Source organism: Cibotium barometz, chromosome 10, assembly GCF_041138505.1.
Source record: "Cibotium barometz isolate CiBa-2024 chromosome 10, ASM4113850v1, whole genome shotgun sequence".
NCBI classification, from domain to species: Eukaryota; Viridiplantae; Streptophyta; class Polypodiopsida; order Cyatheales; family Cibotiaceae; genus Cibotium; species Cibotium barometz.
In genome coordinates, this window is record NC_141055.1 from 37483146 (window position 1) to 37506736 (window position 23591).

The window sequence follows — 23591 nt, forward strand, 5'->3', positions numbered from 1 at the left end:
AGAGAGAGAGAGAGTCCCAAAACTAGAAAGAGAGGGAGTTAGTGAGAGGTTGGGAGCTACCACGTGGCAACTCCCCCTTTCTTCTCTTCTCTTCTCTTCTTTCTCTTCTCTTTTATATACTACTACATATATATCTTATTTGGGAGTTAGAGGGTTAGATTAGGGCTTAGAGAGAGAGAGGGTTAGAGAGTTATATATCTTTAATACACCACTATACTACTATATCTTATTTGGGGGGGGAGAGAGAGAGAGAGAGAGAGAGAGAGAGAGAGAGAGAGAGATTGGGAGTCTCGTACACAAACAATATCTATTACATATTAACCATGGACAACCAAGGCACAAAGAGAGGAGAGAAAAGAGAAATCCAGGATTTCAAAAAAATAAGAAGAAAAAATCCCTTCTATTGACCCTTTCTGACCTTTTGTATTCAATTGACCTTTTATATTCAGATTTCTATTCCTGGTTTTAGCCTCTTATTTTACATACCCCAACAGCTATAGCGGGTTGAGTAGTGCTGCAAACAATATGAAATCATATTTTGAATCTCTTTGTTTCTTCGCCCCACCATTGCAGCAGATGTCGCCTTCAACGTACGTAAGCTTGTTTTAATCCTTGTTATACCCATGGTTAGTTTAATCCTTGTTAAACCTAGGGTTTGTTTTCAACCTAGGTTAGTTTCACTCGGTGTTCAATTAAGGTATGTTTCAGCTAATGGCATTAGGCTTGTTCGAAACCCCTGTAAATGAGCCCAGGTTTTCATATAATCCCTGCTAATCCTGATGGTTTTGCAAATCTGAGGGTTTTCTCACTTTTGTATGTTTTATCTGTTGCTACATTAAGGTTTGTTTCAATCTCTTTTGCCTGCAGCAAGCCTAATTTTCCAGCAGCCTGTTGCAGTGTTTGTTTGTTGTGAGTGATTATAAACATGTCTACACAAGGGCCTGCTCCTGGTGGCGGCTTGACAAAATGGCAGAGCTCCACCACAGCTAAAAGGGGACCTTCTCTCATTCGAAAGAAGCCGCCCTCGGAGAATGGAAGCATGGGTGGCCGTCGCAAGCCAACACGCTCCACGTAAGAAAACCAAATTGCGTAGATTCTTGTCATGCTATTATGTCACTGGCAATCCATTTGAATCTCAACATAAAAATTCGCCGGAATGAACATCGATAGCAAGTGAAGGGCCCCTTTCACGTGGGAGACACTCTAGAGATGTGCCATGATCCACCCCCATCTTTGAACCTTGAGAGAGAGAGAGGGAGAGAGAGAGAGAGAGAGAAAGACACTTTGAAGTACAATCGTGAATATATAGAGAGTATAGGAAGAGAGGAAAGAGAATGACATTAAAAGACTTGATCCTCAGTAGATCCTACCAAAAATTGAACTTTCACTTTACTCCTTTTTGATAGAGCAACAAACCCTTATCCCAATCTCTTATGTTTTGAACTGATTTGTGTTAATTGCTATTTGCGATTCTCTTTGGCTTGATCTACTGGCTGCTCCTAAAAAAGGCTTGTAGAAGATGTGTGGAATGGGAGGAGGGGTTCTATTTATAGGCAAAGTAGGCCGACTAGTCTGCCAACTTTATGTTAACTATGTTAACATGCATTTTGCTTTAACTGCATTCACATAGCCTCTTTTGCACCTAAAAAACCTTATTAGATTAGAGGTCACAGCATGGGTTGTGTAAGGTCTCCATAGACCTAACCAAGGATTATTTGAGGTAGAACCACAGAGGGCTAGGGTTAGATGAGAAACCCTAACAAAGGTTTCATATGCATCACATGACCGTGATGGATTGTGGCTAGTGACTTCTCGCTTAACAGTAGGTTCAGTGCCTTGAACCACTCCTGAGCATGACGTCTGGTTGTCGCTCACGAGCTTGCCAAGCACAGAGATGACCCCAACTTGGCATCCCATACCTCCAGGCTGAGCCACCCGCTTGCAGCTCCATGGCGCACTGAGAACTTGCATGCCCTTGGCAGCTCTTTATAATAGGCTGGTCAGAACGTAACATTATCTCCCCCTTCTATTAGATTCACGTCCTTGTGAATATGTAAGCAAATTAAACCACTGTAAGCAATTCCTCGGATCCTAACTATCACTCATAGCATCTACTCGAGTCTCTTGGCTCTTACTTAAGCCATTATGAAACTCCTCTTGTGGACCTTGTTACAAAGATCCAATTGCTTATTGCCAATGCAATCCAACTCTCCTCTAAGAGTTGAAACGTTTGACTATAATTCGTCGACTCCAATCCAAGAGGTCCCAATCACACTCGGTTGCGAAGTGCAACAAGTTCTACAAGAATAACTCTAGCACAGATCCATGGCACAACTCAACTATCATACCAAATGACTGCTGGAGTATGCATAGGCAGAAGCGTAGACAAAACAAAAGAGAGAAGAGGGAGCAAAGGAGAGAGAGCTTGTGGACAAGATCACCTTTTATAATAGCATGAAGCTTTACAATGGCAATAGCCAACAAGAAAGTGTTGCACTATGCTTGGAATGAACCACATCAAGTGAATATGAGAAGACCCCTTTTATAGTGCATATGTGAACTGTCCTACTGCCTGTAGAAACATGCTGACTGCCCACCTGCCCACGACTTACTGAAAATAGGAGAAAATTATAAAAGCCCATAAAATAGGCAAACCCCATGAATACACTGAGATGCACAATTCTAACACCCCCTCTCTACGGCTCATAGTGTGCAAGAGTCTAAAGAAGATAAGCTGATGAAGATGCAACCATGGACCCTCCAGTACTGCAGATACTGGAATCACCTCGGAGAGAGCATCTGCCAACCTGTTTCCTTGAAATAAAATGCCACCACAAATAGCAAGGAACTTTGCTTAGCTCCGAATTCCCACACAAGTGTGGAGTGAACTCCAAGAATAAGATGATGAGCTTTTGGATACATCGTGCCCATAATCCCCAACAATGGACTCTGAACACATCACGTCCCAAAAGCCTCGAACAATGATCTCGGAATATATCCAGTCCATAATCTCAGCTACACCAAAGATGACCATGTCTTGCCAGATTTTTAATGCTTGGAACTTCAACTCATGGTTCTCCTGCACCAGCAAATGGAGCTGCTACCAGCCCCCTCTCCCACCCACAAGCCTTCTCTGGCTGGAAGCACATGGGGGAAACTCCATGTATACTAGAGAAGTACACCATCTTGGTTCTCCTGCGCCCTAGATGTGTTACTAGAAGTATCTGTATTACTATCGTGTGTCGTGTCTTTACCCTTCTTTTGAGATGAAGACTTGCCCTTTGTCTTGTCCTTCTTCTTGGACAAACAATCCTTGGACATATGTCCTCTCTTCCCACATGAGAAGCATCGACTCCAACCTTTCTTCCTTACTGAAGTAAGTGCATAGTTGGTTCCGTCCAACTTGTCATCCTTGTTCGTACAGGGTGAAGGCCAAAGGAGTGTTAGGGTTAGGGTTTGGAGATGCTGCAAACAGGCGTGGAGAGCAACAGAGAGGGAACACGACTTTTGTGTATTTAGCTGATAAAAATGTGAAGTACAATAGCCACATAATAAGTGACCTAAAGAGATGTGTTCACATGTCCGGCCATAAAATGTGCCGGGTGGACCAAAACACCTATAAACTGCTTATAAGTGAAACTAAGCTAAACTGGGGGAAAAAACCTCCACTAACTGAAGTAAAAAGTGCCCCAGTAATCTACTGATGATCACTAGCACTCCTCTGGGTGCATACACAGCATAAAACCCAACAAACCCCCTTGGAGTGATATGTGATCACTGTACATCATCCACCAAAAGGAAACAAATTCAAAGCAGTGCGGAATGCTTCGAATTTCGGACGTGGTAATGCCTTGGTGAAGATGTCTGCCACATTCTGATCTGTAGGACAGTAGATCAAACTGATATCTCTTGCCTGGAGTCTCTCCCGAACAAAATGATAGTGAATCTCAATGTGTTTTGTGCGAGCATGAAACACAGGATTCCTGGCCACAGCAATGGCACTCTAACTATCAGTATAGATAGGTGTAGGCTCCTCCACTGAAATATCCATATCAGTCATGAGACGACGCAGCCAAACACACTCAACAGTAGTAGTGTAGGCTGCTCTGTACTCTGCCTCACAAGACGAAGTGGCCACTTTGGTCTGTTTCTTGCTTAGCCAAGAAATGCATGAAGAGCCAAGAAAGAAACAATTTCCACTAGTGGAATGTCTGGTATCAAAATCACCAGCCCAATCTGAATCACTGTAAGCGTATAACTGCATGTCACCCTCCTCAGGATAAAGCAATCCAAGAGACAAGGTACCCTGCAAATAACGGAATACACGCTTCACAGCTTGCCAATGTGACAACCGCGGGCTGTGCATGAATCTGCTCAACTGAGAGACTGCATAGGGGTACTAATAGGCTTGCAATCCTGAAATTTAAACTTCTCCAGAAGTTTAGCAACATACTGTGATTGCAACAACCCAATGCCTCTGTTATCCTACACAAACTGTATGCCCAAATAGTAGTGTACAAGCCCCAAGTCAGACATGTTAAATGTCTGTTGCAGTATCTCTTTAAAAGCTGCAATTTTGTCATCATTTGATCCCATGAGCAAGAGATCATCCACATAAAGACTGATGACCAGCAGATCTGTCTCTTCTTTCTTTACATACAGAGCGGCTTCTGATGGACTGTTCACAAATCCCTGAGTGAGTAGGAAAGCATCTATTTTTGCATACCAAGCTCGTGGAGCTTGTTTCAAACCATACAAGGTCTTTTTCAGCCTGCATACTTTCCCTTCATGACCATGTTCTGCAAAACCCATGGGCTGATATACATAAACTTCCTCCTCGAGGTCCCCATGTAGGAATGCAGTCTTTATGTCCAACTGGTGAACAACCCAACCACGATGTGCAGCCAATGCAATGACACACCTAAGTGTCGACATACAGGATGTAGGAGCAAATGTCTCCTCATAATCAATGCCCTTTTTCTGTGCATAGCCCTTTGCAACTAGACGGGCTTTGTACCTGTCTCAATGGATCCATCTGCATGTCTTTTCAACTTATAGACCCACTTAGTACCAATTGCTTTCTTGCCTTTGGGCAGATCAACCAAATCCCATGTTTGATTCCTTTTAATAGAATCAAGCTCATCCTGCATGGCTTTGTTCCAATGCACATTATCTCGTGCATCCACAAATGAATCAGGCTCATCATCATCCTGTAAACTGGCTGCCATAACCAGATTCAAATCCATGATGTGTGCATGCTCATTGGTCCGTGTCTCCCTACGAGTACGACCAACAAGAGGACCCTCTAAATGGCTGTCCTGTAATGTCCTCAAATACCTCTAGGTATGTGTCTGACTTGTGGTGCCTGCTGCCCCATATTTGGTTCAGCTTCTGGCTCAATGTGCCGCTGAATTTCTGCACCACCTTCATCATTTGCTGGCTGTCCTGTACCCTCGAGTTGGATCACCAACTGTGGAATGAAACTCCATAGGTAGTAGACCTTCAAACACATCATTTTCAGCCTGATTTGCCTCATAACCAGCCATGGATATTTTTGATTTTTCATCAAAAATCACATCCCGACTAGTGAATATCTTCCTGGATAGTGGGTCATATAACCGGTAGCCCTTGCTCTCACAGCTATACCCAACAAAAATGCATTTTGTGGCTTTATCATCCAGCTTCCTCCTCAACTCTTTGGGTATGTGTGCATATGCAAGACACCCAAAGATACGAAAATGTGATATAGAAGGCTTACGGCCATGCCAAGCCTCAAAAGGAGTAATGGAAACCAATGCCTTTGTGGGACATCGATTCAAAATATGACAAGCACACATGACAGCTTCCACCCAAAAGATATGTGGTAGCCTCTTTGCCTTTAGCATACATCTGGCCATCTCCATGAGTGACCGATTCTTCCTTTCTGCAACCCCATTCTGCTGTGGAGTGTAAGGAGTAGTATACTGATGTTTTATACCTCTACTCCCAAGAAAGGAATTCAGCATGTGTGACATATATTCCCCCCCTCGGTCAGAACGGAGAGTCTTGACCTTGCATCCTGACTCTGTCTCAGCAAGTGCTACAAAGGCCAAAAATGCATCATATACCTGTGATTTCCGTGTCAAAGGATAGACCCAGCATATACGAGAGAAGTCATCAATAAATGTTGCAAAATAGAAGCAACCACCTAATGACTTCGTTTGCATGGGACCACAAAGATCACTGTGTATAAGCTGCAACTTTGCAGTTGGTCTTAGAGCCTGATCACGTGGGAAGGAAAACCTATGCATTTTTCCCAAAATACATCCTTCACAAATGTGATCTGGAGGCTTCTCCATGAGAGGTAGATCTGTAAACATGTTATGTCGCTGCATAAGCATAAGACTACCAAAATTTACATGCCCCATGCGAGCATGCCATAACTCCGCATCAACCATAGCTGGAGTAAGAGTGAATGCATTATAAGCAGACTGATCCACTGGCTGAAATGCATCCAACTGATAAAGTCCATGACATAATGTACCAGTAAGCATCAAGGTCAAGGCATTAGCTTTGTCTCTGACCATGCATTTGTCATCATCAAAGTGAATTTGCATACCACAATGTGCTAAAGAAGAAATGGACAACAAATTCTTCTTTATCCCTGGTACATATAAGGCATCTGTAAGGCGGAGAATGGAGCCATCAATGGCTGTGAGCTGAATCTCCCCAATGCCACGAACTGGATATGAAGCATTGTTGGCACACTGAACAGTTTTGCCAACAGGGGCAGGGCCAACATGACTAAACAAATCCCTGCGAGATGTGATATGCTTTGAGGCACCACTATCAAAATACCAAGTACATGCATGCTCTGTCATACTGAGTGCCTGTGAAGACCAAGAGGCATCATAGCTGCATGTATAAAAACAGTCATCCCTGTCCTCAACAAAAGAAGCAATCTCTGGAGGAGCTTTAGAAGCATCATTTACAGACATCCCAGCTTCCTTTGCCTTCTCTTTGGCAATCCTCTTTCTACATTCAGTGATGTAGTGACCTGGCTTCTTACAGTAATGACATTTTCCCTTCTTCTTGGGCTGTCCATCACCTTTCTTGGTATCCTGAGAAGAACCACCATCACCTGAATTCTGATTTGAACTCTTTGGCTGAGTTTTTCCTTTCCCCTTTTGACCTGTAGTAAATGCTTGTTCAGCATGTGTGTTCATATTCATATTCTTCCTCATTTGCTCTTCTTGTAGCGAGAGAGCAACAAGTTCCTGATACTTAAGGGGTTCAACAGCATTTCTCATGCTGAGGTTCAAAGAGGTATGAAAAGCCAAGTAAGATCTTGGCAAAGAGTGCAAGATGGTGGACACAAGCTGTGTCTCAGGAATAATCTCATCCACATTGATGAGTTGCTCTCTCAAATCCTGCAGCTTGTTTAAGTGGCTAGACATATCATCTCCTTCATTCATTTTCTGATTTTCCAGCTCTCTTTTCAAAAATGAGATCCTAGTCTCATTACGAGCAGCATACATCTGCTCCAAAGTCACCCATGCATTTTGTGAAGAGCCAGCTGAACGAATATGAGGTATAATAGACCTCTGTACTGACAATGCAATGAGTGACAAAGCTTGTGCATCCCTGGCATCCCATGTCTTTTGAGCATTTGTTCTTTGAACAGGCAATGGCTGCCCTGGAGCCTGTACTTGTTGTCCTCGTCCACGAGCACCCCCTTGGGGAGGAGTCTCTGGAGCCAATGGACCTGGACGTGGTTCATCACCACTAACAAAATCCCAAAGACCTTTTGCCACAAGCACATTTTTCAGCATAAAACTCCACAAGGAGTAGTTCGTGCCGTCCGATTTGTCTTCCTTAGACAAATACGTGAATACATCACTCTGCTGTTGATTTGCCATTATGCCTACGCACAATGTTGTACCTGTGTATCAAAAAACCCAATAGCAAGAACCCTGAAAACAACTGTACTCCACTGAATACAGTTCACCCAAATATGCCTGCACTCTCAATCCTCTGAATGTGCAGCTCAATGCACCAATGACTGAGTAGAGCAGCAAATGGCGTACACAATGCCAAAATGCCCCAAAAATGCCCAAATTTACTGCACCCAAAACTGTGCAAAAAATCTGTAGACTTCTTTGCTAGAAAGTCTGCCTGTAGTGCCTATAGATTTTCACAGAGAAAATAGTATTGCCCAAAAACAAAATTTTTAATGCTTACCACAAGTTGACTGAGCAGGTTGTGGTACATATGCAGGTACAATCCACCAAAAGAACACGTACAGTTGACTGTACTGTGCAGGTACAGTCGACTTGTACTTTACAGAACTGAAGGCGACTGCAGGCAGATACTGTGCAGGTACTGTGAAGGTACACTGCAGGCAGGTACAGTACGGGTACATTGTAGCTACACTGCAAGCAGGTACAGTACGGGTACAGAAGCAGTCGACTGAATACAGCCGACCAGTGCAGTACGAGGCCAGTTGACGTGCGCTGACAGATGCAGTCGGCGCTGACAGGTACAGTCGGCGCTGACTGTATGGAACAGGTACAGATGTACGGAGCAGCTACGGGCGCTGATAGGTGCAGTCGGCGTTGACAAGATGCAGTCGGCGCTGACAGGTACGGAGCAGGCACAGATGTACGGAGCAGCAGGTACTGACGGCGAACAGGTACCTGGTACGGAAAGCTGCAGTACACCTGCTGACGGCTGCGAACTGGTACGGAAGCTGCAGGCTGTGGTGTACCTGCTGAAGGCGGCGCTTACAGTGTGTGTACGGGCAGGGCAATGATGTACGGACAGTAACAGAAGGCGGCTGTGTACAAGCTGGGCAATGGCAGGCCAACACAGCTCTGATACCAAATGAAGGCCAAAGGAGTGTTAGGGTTAGGGTTTGGAGATGCTGCAAACAGGCGTGGAGAGCAACAGAGAGGGAACACGACTTTTGTGTATTCAGCTGATAAAAATGTGAAGTACAATAGCCACATAATAAGTGACCTAAAGAGATGTGTTCACATGTCCGGCCATAAAATGTGCCGGGTGGACCAAAACACCTATAAACTGCTTATAAGTGAAACTAAGCTAAACTGGGGGAAAAAACCTCCACTAACTGAAGTAAAAAGTGCCCCAGTAATCTACTGATGATCACTAGCACTCCTCTGGGTGCATACACAGTATAAAACCCAACACAGGGGGAAGCCATATCCACAGCAATAAAGTACACAAATCTCAGCACTTCAAGACTCCTCTTGAGCACTCTCCAACGAAGCGAGGCACCAGGACCAATCAGCCCCCTCTCAAATCTGAGAGAGAAAGAGGCTGGACAGCAGCAAAACAGTCCACCAAAACTCACCGGAAACACCCAACCGGAGGGAGGGGAAGCCGGGGAAGAAGCAAAGATGTCGGGGCAGCTTGTCAGGTTGCACCGCATGTGAAGAGAACACCTTCCATTGCAGACCAGGTTGTAAAAACAGAGAAATCAGCTCTTTCACCGCAATCAAACGCTGAAAAACAGCACCAAGAAGCTTGCCGATGACGCTTGGTATGAAGCAACAGCAGCAGGGCAGCCCAGGGAGTGAAAACGCAGATGAAGAAGAGCTACAGGAGCAGAAAAACGCAGCTATGTTCAGAAAAGGCAGCCACTGTTTGGATCTCCAGAAAACGCAGCAGCGGAAGGAGAAGAAATATTTGCCTTAAGGAGCCAGAAACACAGCCAGCAGACGAGTCGGCTTCAGAAGCTAGAAACGAAGCTAGTAGATGAAGAAAACATAGTCGCCTTGTAGAATGCAGCTAGGCACCTAAGCGATCGATACCATGTTGGAGTATGCACAGGCGGAAGTGTAGACTAAACAAGAGAGAGAAGACGGAGCAAAGGAGAGAGAGCTTGTGGACAAGATCACCTTTTATAATAGCACGAAGCTTTACAATGGCAATAGCCAGCAAGAAAGTGTTGCACTGTGCTTGGAATGAACTACATCAAGTGAATATGAGAAGACCCCTTTTATAGTGCATATGTGAACATGCCGACTGCCCACGGGCCACGACTTACTAAAAATAGGAGAAAATTATAAAAGCCCATAAAATAGGCAAACCCCATAAATACATTGAGATGCACAATTCTAACAATGACAACCTGCATTGATTGTTAGCAAACACTAGCCCACTTGGTGAAAATAAGTTCGAGTATCTCATTACCCTCATCACAAATCCAAACAACTCATGCTCAGGTAACAAGTTGTATCACCTCTCCCACCTCACGCACGTCCATGCATGTGAAACAGTCGTTCGTGTGAGAAGTGTTCCAAGTCCGTACCATGTACTCAAGGCGCAATATACCAAACACAAAATCTCCCCTGTCCAAAGCTAAACGGAGCTTGTGTTCAATCATAAGATCTCCTTCGCCCAATTCTCACATAAGACTAAACCCAACAATTGCTTCCGATTGGACGAAGCATAGTTGCCAACTCCCTTCTCAATCCTTACTCCACACTTCCATCAAAGTTTGTTTTACTCTTAGAACCCTGACTTCTTGGAAGTCTGCTGTGGATGTTAATAGAAAGGTTGTCCAAATTCATTGGAAGTGAGAGATTGTCCTTCAATCACAGAGCTTCTTGCTCACTAAAGATTACCAACAACTGAAGGAACTTGTTCCTAGAGAACCCATCATTCTCCCAACTCACCTTCAATCCTTGGCCTAAAAATGCCGGACTCCTTGAGTCATTCCGACTCCTCTCTTGCATTCCCTAAGCCCTCCATTGGAAAGGCAATAAGCTCTTCCGAATACCATATGCTTTGTGAATGCGAGTAGCGTGTCATGAATCAACATGTCACGTGCATCCCGCACGTGGATGCCACGTGGACATATCTGTACAACAGGTGTAGGACCTAGAGTGGAAATTGGTCCCATGTGAGGCCCAGTTTGGGACGATTCAGCCAAGATTCCACTCTAAGCGTCCAAGGTCAGGTGTACGAGTCCTGTACATGGTCTTGGTTAGGTGTGCAGTGTCGTGCACATGAAGTAGTGCGAGTCCGTATTGTGAGTCTCCCTTTGGAATGATGTCTGGTGTTTTGAGTGTTTGGTTTGCAACCAGATACCAGACATTTGTAGGAAGCATGTAGTTGCGTGTAGAAGGGAGGCAGCCCTTTGGCCTACCCCAGAAAGGGGTGTTGTATCCTTTGATTGGGGCATGGGGTAGGCCTTAGGCCACCCCAAGCCTCAAGGGCCCATAGGCCTTGTTGGCCAGCCTTAGGAGGTTTGGGCAGCCAGGCAAGGGGGATGTAGCCCAGTCAGCCAGCCCTTGGAAGGGGCTGCACAACTGGTCGGCCAGCCCCTGGGCAGCTAGGCAGCCTGTTGGCCAGGGCCCAGCCCTAGAGGCTGCATGCAGGCCTGGCCATAGCAGGCGGCCAGATCATGGCCAAGACCAAATGGGAAAAACACATGAATTTAATGCATGAAAACAGTTTGTGGGGTATTTTCCAGCAGGCTGACCCTTGTTGACCAGCACTAGATGGCACTATAAATAGCATAGGCCAAAATTCACTCTTAGCATTCTAATAAAGCAAATACACTATTCGTGGTAGGGGCCCTCCAGGGGGTATTCGAGACCCAATATTGTGTCCGACTTCCTCTCTCTCTCTCTCTCTCTCTCTCTCTCTCTCTCTCTCTCTCTATTTCTGCACTTCTCTCTATCTTGTGTGTTATCTTCATTGTGAAAGATTGCTGAATTCTGTCCATTGAATTTAGTGATTCTACCCATCGAGCTTCTGCATGTTACATTGGTATTAGAGCCTTCTTCGGGTGTGAAGATTCAGCCAAAAAAACTAGAAAAAAAGAAAGATTTTTTTTTCATTTGTGTTGTTGGTTTCTGTCAGCCTAAAGGTCGGCTAGCAACAAAGACAAAAAATCCTAAATAAAACCAATAAATGTCCAAAAAATTCCCTTTTTTAGTTTGGACAAAATGTTGTTTTCACACACAGAGTGCTGAGATGACTTCCCAACCTTCCACTCCCAAGGCACCCGCCTCGGGGGGGAAAGGCTAGAAGCAGACAGGGTCTTCCCCAGGATAGAGCACGGGAGAGAACTCGACTAATGCGTACAAGCTTACTCCAAACTAGAAAGCTCAGTCAGGCAAGACCGGTGGGAAACTGAGTGTAGAAGAGACAGCTCACTACAAGGAGGGTAGGTGTTTCTTTTGTCACACATAAGGACACACTTCTAAGGATTGTCCAAAGAAGATTACCACTTCGCAAACTACCACCCGAGCCTCCACGGCTTCCGTGGTGAGTCTTGCTCCGACACAGACCCCAGTGGTTGGCCCTAGTTCTTTGGACCCCAGTTCTTCGGTTGGTGCAGTTGTTAGCCGGGAGCTCGAAGATAAGCAGAAGGGCGCAAGACCAGGAGTATGAGTCTAACGAACTGCTTAAGACATTCGGCTACATAGGTGTCCAGAGAGTGGTTGTCTTGTTTAATAGTGGCAGCACGGAGGATGTGGTCATAGAACATGCCGCTTAGCGAGCCCAGTTCCTGATGACTTCGGTAGACAAGAAGGTTGACGGTTTTAGCACAGACATGATGACGAGCATCAAGTTTGAATCTCAAGGTGCTAAATGGCATAGAGTTTGTGTGAGACTTTATTGTTTCCCCTCTTGTAGGAGAAAACATGATTTTAGGAATTCAATGGTTTCACAAGCTCCAGCTAGACATTGATTGGGATAGATACACTTTTAGGATTACTGGGAATGTGTCCAAAGCCCCAGTAACCATTATGTAAACCGGCCTTGGCCTTCAGACAAAACCAAAGGGCAATGCAAAACAAACTGGGACACAAAACACTTCAACACCTTTGAAGACCTAGAAAAGGAAAACAAACAGGGGGAGCTAGAGTGCTCCTGCAACACCTGTACCATCTCTCTCTGCCTAAGGGTACTATCCATCTCAGTCATGGAATCTCTTGACCCCTGTCCAATTAGCAGCAAGGCTGTACAAAACATGTGTCCATTCTTGTAACCACTGCCTGCATGTGGTCTATCTCTTGGAGAAACCAAAAACATGTTCCCGTGAGAAACCTACGACCTGTTTCCACATGAAACCCTTGTGAAGAAACAACCCTTTTTCCAGCCCTAAAAAGAGACTTTTTGGATATTTTATATTTTATTTTTGGGGTTTTTTTGTCTTGGCTGCTGGCCTACACCTTTATGGTGACTGACTAGCACCCCCCCTTCACTATATATAGCATTGCCTATACCTCATCATAAACGTACCACTTCATCGCCATATCAGGTACCATCTGGCCGCCTACAGCAGGGGCTCACATCAGTGTTTTCCTTTGCTGGTCCAGGCCGCCTTCTGCAGGGCTCACATCAGCCTTACATCAGGCTGTTTTTGGCGCTTACAGCAGGCTTCCTTCTGCACCATATCTGCGTTTTACTTCTGCATATGTCAGCGCCTACATCAGAGCATACATCAGCGTTTATACATCTGCGTTTTGGTTCAGCAGACATCTGCGCTTTGCTTCAGTAGTCATTTGCATTTTGCTGCAGCATACATCAGCCCACATGTGCGCTTACATCAGGCTTACGTCAGGGCTTATATCAGCGCCTATCTCAGCCTTACATTAGTGCATACATCAGGGCTCACATCCGTGCTTACCTTCAGAATATCTTGTGCATTTTGCCATCGCCCTCTCTGCTACACATCGGGACAGCAGCCCTCTTTGCTACATCGGGACGGCAGCCCTCACTGGTTTAGGTACGCAGCACCTGTGTCACCAGAGCTTGCACCACTCGGGATGGCAGCCCTCTCTGCTTCAGGTACGCAACACCCGTGTCATCAGAGACTGCACCACCATCATCGTCATTGACGTTACCTTTTTCCGCTGCCACTATCACCTCAGAGTGCTTTGCCTCACATCGACGTGAGCCTTCGTCATTGATCGTGCTTCAGTTCCGACATCTTCTCTGCTTCAACACTGGTCTTCTTTCTGCTCAGAGTCACCTCTCATATGAGGGCTCTTGTACATATCTGCACTCACCCTTTTATATATATTCACTCACATATTTCATGCTGTGTGGTTTTACTCTGATCTCTCGTGGTCCTTCTGTCCTTTTGCCCTCACAACCCTTAGGCTTTGTCCTGTCTCCACACAGAACCACACACAACACCATCCAAAGACAGTGCCAACACGGCGCACACACAGAGGAGAGAGTTCTCATTGAATATGTTTGACGGTAAATCTGCCCCGAAACTAAGATACATAGATATGCCCAAAACTGTAGGTCCCTCTGTTCTTGTCAAGCAGGAAGAAAACCCTCTCCTCCATGAACATGCACTCATGCGAGCTTGCATCTCCTCCATGCCAAGAAACACATTCAAGTGACTCTATACTTGCAGCCAGAAACCAAAACTTGCAACCATACAGAGCACCATCCAAAGACAGTGCCAACACGGCGCACATACAGAGGAGAGAGTTCTCATTGAATACGGTAAATCTGCCCCGAAACTAAGATACATAGTTATGCCCAAAACTGCAAGTCCCTCTGTTCCTTTCAAGCAGGAAGAAAACCATCTGCTCCATGAACATGCACTCATGCGAGCTTGCATCTCCTCCATGCCAAAAAACACATTCAAGTGACTCTGTACTTGCAGCCAGGAATCCATGCACACAGCTGTACTTGCAGCCAACCAAAACAACCCATAAACAGTCTCAAAACAGTCCCGGCTGTGCGCCTCCTTCAGCCCACCTCCTTCCAAGAGAGAGAGACCTGTTCAGCCCTGTGCCTCCTTTCCTGTGACGACCTGTAGTCCTGCACCTCCTTTCAGGGGAGAGAGAGAGAGAGAGAGAGAGAGAGAGAACAATTCCCTGTGCTTCTTGCAGTTCTTCCCGTCTGCAGTCTAGCCCGCTGGTGTGCCTAGAGAGAGAAAGAGACCTGCACTGCAGCCCTGTGCGCCGCCTGCAATTTGCCCTCTGTGTGCCAAGCTAGAAAGAGAGAGAGCATGTGCCAAGCCCACCTGCTATTCACCAAGAGAGAAGCGCATCTCTCCAGCCGCCAACCCCCTCTCCCCAAAAGAAGCGTAGGCCCCCATAATAGCATAGGGGCAACGATCCCTCCAAAAGGGGTGTTCTTTTATTTTATAAGGTTTTAAACCTTTTGTCCCCTCCCCCCACATGGGTTATGAAAGGGATTTTAATAATACCTTGAGTCCTTTTTGACCCCAAGTATGAACACCTGACAAATGTCGTGCACACTGTCCACCATGTTTCCGTGCACACTTGCATAATGTCAAGAGAAAAACACAGGGCCGTAACATAACCCCCCTCTTGACAAATGGCAAGCGTCCTCGATTGCACTCAATGGCATAGTAAGGCATCCGTCCCGCAAAGATGCCTCATATAAGAAAAGCAATGGCCCTCAAGTGCATCTGGGTGATGAAACAATCATCCTGCACAATATGGCTATGCCCTCACGTCAAAGTGACATGAGACTCTTGCTTGTTCCATAAGAACGTGCAGCAAAAGTTTAAAAGCCGAGTAAAAACACATAACTTGTGTTAACCAAAAACAAAACCATGCGTCATTCCACATACGACGCACACATGCATTCGCAAGCAATATATGTAACATGCGGAAGCTTCGGGGAAGATCGGTAACTTCAATGCTCAGAAATCAGCACACTTGTCGGGATGAAATTAATACACAAAACTGAATGTAGATGTGCAAAAAAATAAAGAGAGAGAGAGAGGGAGAAGAGGACACAATATTGGGTCCCGAATGCCCTTTGTAGGGCCCCCCACCACGAATGGTGTATTTGCTTTTATAAGAATGATGCAAAATTGAAAATAAAAGACTGAACCTGAACCTTCTTGGCTGAGGAGAATCCTCTGCCCTTGACCTTCAATCCTTCACCCTTGTGTTAGCTTCTCCTTGGTTGTTCTGGCCCTTGAGTCAGTTTCAGCACCTTGATGAAATATGAGATAAATGAATTGAAATATGCCGTGGGTATTTATACCCTCAAGTTATGCTGGTCGGCTGGCTATATTTTCCTCCACGATCTGTTTATCTAGCATTAAATGCTGTTTTTTAGGTGTGTTCACATTGGGGCTGTCTAGCCACTTTGGTCGCCTGCAGGCTGCCTGCAGTCCACGTTGCCCAATGGGCTAGCCAACTGTTTGGGCTGGCCCAAGTTAAGTTGGCTGCCTGGACAAGCCCACTTGGGCTGGCCGACAGCTTGCCCAGCCCCTCCTGGGCTGGTGGGCAAGGGCCATGGGCCCCTTGGGGTGGCCTAAGGCCTACCCCCTGCCCAACCATGGGGTATAATCCCCTTTTTGGGGTAGCACTAATGGACGCCCCCTTCTGCCTGCAAATCCTACTTGTCTAAACAATGGTTTGGCATCCAGTGTCATACCAGATACACAGAACCACTGACATCATTCTAGAGGGAGATTCTCAGCGCGGACTGGCACCGATTCATGTGCAGGACAATGCACACTTGACCTTGGACGCATGTGCAGGACAATGCACACCTGACCTCGGACGACTCGAGTGGAGGAACCCTGGCTGACTCGTCCCGGATTGGGCTCACCTGGGAGCAGTTTTCCACCCCCAAGTCCTGCACCATCCACTATGTGTGTGGGAGACTTCCGGAGGCTGAAAACCAACCGTCCTTCGAGGGATAGGAGTCACTCCGAAAGGGGTGGTCCATCGGAGTCTGAAAACCAACCACACGAGCGAGAAAAAAATTCTGGTTTCTTGCTGAATCTTTACACTTGAAGTAGGCTCTAATACCACTGTAACATGCGGAAGCTTCGGGGAAGATCGGTAACTTCAATGCTCAGAAATCAGCACACTTATTGTGACGAAATTAACACAGAAACTGAATGTAGATGTGCAAAAAAATAGTGAGAGAGAGAGGGAGAAGAGGACATAGTATTGCGTCCCAAATACCCTCTGTAGGGCCCCCACCACGAATGGTGTATTTGCTTTTATTAGAATGATGCAAAACTGAAAATAAAAGACTGAACCTGAACCTTCTTGGCTGAGGAGAATCCTCTGCCCTTGACCTTCAATCCTTCACCCTTGTGTTAGCTTCTCCTTGGCTGTCGTGGCCCTTGAGTTAGCTTCAGCACCTTGATGAAATATGAGATAAATGAATTGAAATATGCCCTGGGTATTTATACCCCCAACTTATGCTGGTCGGCTGGCTATATTTTCCTCCACAATCTGTTTATCTAGCATTAAATGATGTTTTTTAGGTGTGTTCACATTGGGGCTGTCTGGCCACTTGCGTAGGCTGCTGGATAGCCTGCTGGGCTTTGGCTGCTTGCAGTCCAGGTTGCCCAACGGGCTAGCCAACTGTTTGGGCTGGCCCAAGGCAAGTTGGCTGCCTGGCCAAGTCCTCTTGGGCTGGCCGACAGCCTGCCCAGTCCCTCCTGGGCTGGTGGGCAAAGGCCATGGGCCCCTTGGGGTGGCCTAAGCCCAACCATGGGGTATAATCCCCTTTGTGGGGTAGCACTAATGGATGCCCCCTTCTACCTGCAAATCCTACCTGGCTAAACAGCCGTTTGGCATCCAGTGTCATACCAGATACACAGCACCATTGACATCATTCTAGAGGGAGACTCTTAGCGCGGACTGGCACTGATTCATGTGTAGGACAATGCACACCTGACCTTGGACGCATGTGCAGAACAATGCACACCTGACCTCGGACGACTGGAGTGGAACCCTGGCTGACTCGTCTCGGAATGGGCTCACATGGGACCAGTTTTCCACCACAAGTCCTACACCTTCTGTACAGATATGTCTACGTGGCATCCAAGTGCGGGGTGCACGTGACATCCCCTTCTGCTTAACTTAACGGAAGCTGCATAACCTCCAAATAATCCGTCAATAATGTCGGATAGTCGTCGAAAAACTCTTTATCAAGCCATACCACTTCGTGGGTCCCTCGATCCTGAAACTTTGTGAGGACTTGTCTTTGTCTTCAGCTTGAGCCATGCTTGAAGTGGTGCAAAAGGATCTGTTCTGGAACCATAACTTCAGCTTCATCAATGATATCTGGTTCCGCCTCGTCTTTAACTTCTGAAGGGATCAGACTTGCATATGGCTTTAACCAACTGACATGGAACACATCGTGCATAGTCTAACTCGGAGGTAGCTTCAACTTCATTGAAACCTCGTTAATCGTTCTCTGGATGGGAAAAGGTCCGAAGCTCCTAAATGACAACTTTGGGCATCGCTTGCCCACCTGTTTCAACCTTTACTTCATAATCCGAAGATAAATCCAATCACCTTCCGAAAACTTCATATCCCTTTGGTCTTTATTGGCCTGTCGAGTGTAGGCCTCCTGCGCTTTAGCCAACCTGTCTTTTAGTGACTCCAAAATCTCCTAGTAAGACTCCGTCAATCTATTCGCTTCAGGTACTGAAGATGAGGTCTTGGTCAATAGTGACTGGAATGGTCTTCCAAACGCTGTCTCATATGGAGTCCTGCCAATAGCTGAAGAAAAATAATCATTCAAAATAGCTTGAAGTAAAGGCAAATATATGATTCCCACTTACCTTACTGATCGTGGACATAACACTTCAACACATCAAAGGCCAACTGGTTGTAGATTTCCCGTTTGTTTGTGGGTGAAATGCACTTGAAAAATTCAATTTAGTACCAAAGTTATCAAACAATGCCCTCCAAAAATGACTGGTAAACTTGGCATCTCGGTCTGACACTATGGTTCTAGGAATCCCGCCAATCGGGTACCAACGTCGAATGAACAAATGGGCAACATCTTCGGTAGTCACATTGGCCCTGCATGGAATAAGCATAACAAATTTGCTAATTCTATCAACTATGGTTAAGCACTGAGTATCACGCTTACTCGGTCTGGGAGGCAGATTCGTGACAAAATCCATCGAAATATCTTGGAAAGGTTCCTTAGGAATCGGTAGGGTTGTAACAACCCTATCTTCTTCCCATGAGGAGCTTTCATCTTTTGACAAATATCACAATGTTGTACATATGAAAACACATCTTGCCTCATCTTTGGCCAATAATATTGTTGTTCTAACTTCTCCAAAGTCGAATTCATGCCCCTATGACCACCAGTAATGGCGTCACGGGCATCATGGAGAAGAGCTGCCCTGAACGACTTCATGACACACAGTCGGCCTTTGTAGAAAAGCCAACCATCGCGTATCAAAAAGTGGCATGGTTTTGTGGCATCCAATGCTTGTTCCCATTGTGTATCAAATTTCTCGGAATCCGCATATATGTGCTTCATGTCATCTAGTCCCGTACTAACAAGGTCGAGTGTAGTGGTTTGAATCAAAGCAGCCACTGGATTGGCCTTTCCTGGAAGGTACTCAATCATACCACCAAATTGCTAGAATATCTGGCTCCAGCGGTGTTGTCGGTCACTCCACTGTGCACTTGGCATTGTCTGAATCCAGCGTAATGCGTGATGGTCAGTGCGAACCTCAAAGTCACGACCATAAAGAAAATGATTCCAATGTTTCAAGGCCTGTATAACTGCGAGGAGTTCCCGATCGTAGACGGAGTAATTCTTTTCTGTGGGCAGTAACTTACGAGACATTTATGCTACTGGATGACCATTCTATTGTAATACCCCTCCAATTGCGATGTTACTCGCATCGGTGATCACTTGGAATGGCTCGTCCTACGAGGCAAGTGCTAAACAAGGCGTTTCTGATAAAGCTACCTTGAGGTTCTTGAATGCCTCCAACGCTCGTGGAGTCATTCGAATCCGTTGCCTTTTAGTCTTGACACCCTTTAGCAGATCGGTGAGATCCGTCGAGAGGTCAGAAAACTTGTCTATGTGGGTGGAGTAGGCCTGGCATATACCCACAAAGGATCTGATGTCATAAGCCGTCTGAGGTACTTCCCAATTGACAATCTCGGCCATCTTAGCCGGATCAAGTCGAATGCCTTCTGCACTAATTATATATCCAAGGTAATGAACCTCGAACAAATAAAATTCCGACTTCTTCTCATTGACGTAGAGCTCGTTGCTTTCTAGCAACTTCAGGACTTTCTCCACATCAATGTTATGCTGCTCAACCGTAGCTGAAAATACTAGTATGTCGTCCAAAAATATGAACACACACTTTCCAATCAATTTTCGAAACACACGCATCATCATGCGGTTGAATGTGGCTGGGGCATTCGTCAAGCCAAAAGGCATGACCCCAAATTCATAGTGGGCCTGTTCCGTACGGAAGGCTGTCTTGGGGATGTCCCCCTCCACAATCCTCACCTAGTGGTATCCACTCTTTAAATCGAGTTTCGAGAACACCTTAGCTCCATTCAGCCTCTCGAGAATATAATCTATTTGAGGCATCGGGAATCTACTCTTGATAGTCAGCTTATCGAGTGCACGATAATCGACACACATACGAGAAGACGCATCTTTTTTCTTGACAAACAGGATCGATGTTGCAAATGGCGACACGCTGGGACGGATGAAGCCAGATTGCAACAATTCTTGGAGGTGGCGGTCCAACTCTGATTCCATTGCCTTGGAAAGGCGATATGGAAATTTGCTTGGGGGTTTCGAGCCTGGGAGGAGATCGATCTTATGGTCCTCCGGTCTGGACAGGGGGAGCTGGGGAGGGAGATTGTCGCGACTTGGAACTTTTGATGGAGAGCCAAATACTTCTTGGAAGCACTGGCCACCGTCTGGGCAGTCTGGATGTATATCATCGCACAATGTGCACCTTTCTTGATTGCTGGTTTAGCCTGCAAGTGGCTTATGAGCGAAAAGTTCGGAATTCCTGGCTCACACTTAATGGACACTGGGGCATTTGACACATTCCGACTAATCTGGAAAGTGTGCTTGTCCCACTTGACATCAGGAAGGAACTTGTGAAACCACTTAATGTCCAATATTATGTCTGCTCCTACAAGAGGGGAAACCATAAAATCACGCACAAACTCTGTCCTGAATAACTAATTTAGCACCTAGAGCTTCATACTTGACGCTTGTTATCATGCTTGTGCTAAAACCCTCAACTTGCTTGTCCACCAAAGTCAGGACGAAACGGGCACGTCGAGCGGTCTATTCCGTGATCACGTCCTCCATGCTACTGCTGTCAAACAAGACGACGACTCTCTAGCCACCTATGTAGCCAAAGGTCTTGAGCAATTCGTTGCGCTCATACTCCTGGTCATGGGCGTCCTGCTAATCTTCGAGCTCCCGGCTAATGATTCCTTCAAATGAAGCATTGGGATTCGAAGAACTAGGGACAGCCACTGGGGTTTGTGTGGGAGCTGCGCTCACCACGGAAGCCATGGAGGCTGAAGCGGCAGTCTTTGGAGCGGTAGTCTTCTTAGGACACTCCCGAGAAGTGTGTCCTTTTGTATGACAAAAGAAACACCTACCCTCCTTGTACTGAGCAATCTCCTCAGCACTCAATTTGCCACCAGTCTTACCTGCCTCTGCTTTCTGGTTTGGAGTAAGATTGGGCGGCGCATTGGTTGAGTTCTTGGAGCTAGAGGCTCTCGTGCTTTGTCCTAGGGAAAAGACCCCGTTTGATTATGGCCTTTTTCCCCTGAGGTGGTAACCTTGGGAGTAGCCGGCTGGGAAGTCTTGGGCTTGCCATCGTTGTGCTTCATTTCAGCACTCTGCGCAAGCGAGAGTGCGTCTTCGAAGGAGGTTGGCCTCACCTCCCATTGGATTTGCGTGTCCAGGCCAAACAGGAATTTCCCCTTCTTGTCCATATCCGATAAGCCTAATTGCAAACATAAGTTCGAAATTATGTAGGCAAACTGAAGGACTAGTTGCGCGTTCTGACGCGCTCCCCTAAACTTGTCTTCGAGTCGCTCAAGGTAATGGGGCGGTAGAAACCGCTGCTTAAGGTCGCTACAAACTTGTCCCAAACATAAGCTGCCATACCTAATCTGGTGTGGGCATGAGCCCACTGGGTCCACCAAGGAATGGCCTCACCTTCCAAGTACCAACTGGCTAAGATCACCTTGTCAGTATCATTCTTTCTAACTGCGGAAAAGTAAGCTTCAAATTGATGCAACCATGAATAAAGAGTTGTGGGGTCGAGTTTACCATTATACTTATTGAAATTCATTTTCTTGGAAAAATGATTTGAGGAAGCCGCTGGTGTCGGTCTTGCATCCCAAGGTTGTTAGTCTCTCTCGTCGTCGAAGCTCTCCATAGCAGGGAAATTCACCTCCTTTCTGGAGCGCAATCTGACCATCCACTATGTGTGCAGGAGACTTCCGGAGGCTGAAAACCAACCGTCCTTCGAGGGACAATAGTCACTCCGAAAGGGGTGGTCCACCGGAGTCTGAAAACCAACCACATGAGCGAATAAAAAATTCTGGTTTCTTGCTGAATCTTTACACTTGACGTAGGCTCTGATACCACTGTAACATGCGGAAGCTTCGGGGAAGATCGGTAACTTCAATGCTCAGAAATAAGCACACTTGCTGCGACGAAATGGAAGTGGCTTCACAAGATTGCTACCCCCAGCATTCATGCCCATCATAGGGTCAACATTGCCAGTTCCCACACCTGGCATACCATATATTCCTACTACTGATCCCCCCATGTTTCCAAACATACCACGGTCACACATGGGTGGCACGAATTTGGCTCCCATCCATGTGACACCAAAAGACTGGCTCTTTCATGTGGGACACCGGCCTGGCTCCATGTGAACATGGCACAAATCTCGCCGCTCTATGGAGTGACAATTCCATAGAAGTGGGTCCAGAAATGGAGATGGACCAAATGGTGACACCCCCCCCGGGCTTCTAAACAGTTGTCCTCAACTGAAAAGCCTCAAGATATGCCTGCAAAAGCTGAGGGTAGTCAGCAAAATAATCCTCGTCTACCCACTTTGTATCAATGGGCAAATAATTTTTAAATTTCACAAGGTATCTCGTGGAAAGCTTCCCATGTCGTAACTCTCTTTCCTTGTGAAATACAATCTGCTTTGGCTGGAGGATCTCCTCAAGCTCATCAATCTTGGGCGGGTCTTCTGTGAGTGACAGGCTCTTTTGGATTTGGCCCCACATACTTCCGCAAAAGACTCATGTGAAAAGCATTGTGAATCTTCCCATGACTGGGTAAAGCAAGCCTGTAGGACACTTCCTTGATCTTGTCAACCACTTTGAAGGGTCCATAATATCGGGTAGAAAACTTTGGATATGATCCCTCTCATCTTGGCCTCTTCTGAAGCCTAGCTTTCTCAAATTTCAGCAATACCCAATCACCTTCCTTGACTTGCATGTCCCTTCTATGCTTGTCAGTAGCCCTCTTGACCTTGCAATGGCTGTCCGCACCTGAGCAAAGACTTCATCCAAGCCACGCACATACTCATCGGCTACAAAAATCTCATCCTTTGTACGAAGGATAGGTGGCAAGACCACTCTGCCATAAATAATCTCAAACGGGGCCTTTCCCGTGGAGGCATGTACTGTGTTATTGTAAGCAAACTCTACAAGTGGAAGATGCTTCTCCCAAGCACTCTTTTGATATGCCACATAACACTTCAACAAATCCAATACAGCAGAATTTGCAGCCTCACTTCGACCATCTGTTTGGGGGTGATATGCAGATGAGAA

General features: G+C 46.1%; 1 protein-coding gene across 6 annotated transcripts in view; it reads left to right on the forward strand.

Annotated features, from left to right (window-relative positions):
- Positions 1-447: 447 nt before the first annotated feature.
- The window catches only part of LOC147634864 (CBS domain-containing protein CBSCBSPB3-like), a 35344-nt gene continuing 12200 nt past the window's right edge, over positions 448-23591 (forward strand). The window contains exons 1-2 of one of the 6 annotated variants that reach the window (XM_086804066.1): positions 448-590; positions 898-1071. In XM_086804066.1, the coding sequence (XP_086660192.1) occupies positions 926-1071 (146 nt within the window). In that variant the 5' untranslated portion in view covers positions 448-590; positions 898-925. Of the gene's footprint in view, positions 627-676; positions 1072-23591 lie in introns of those variants that run through there. The other 5 variants (XM_086804064.1, XM_086804063.1, XM_086804065.1 and 2 more) reach the window with 5 other exon arrangements.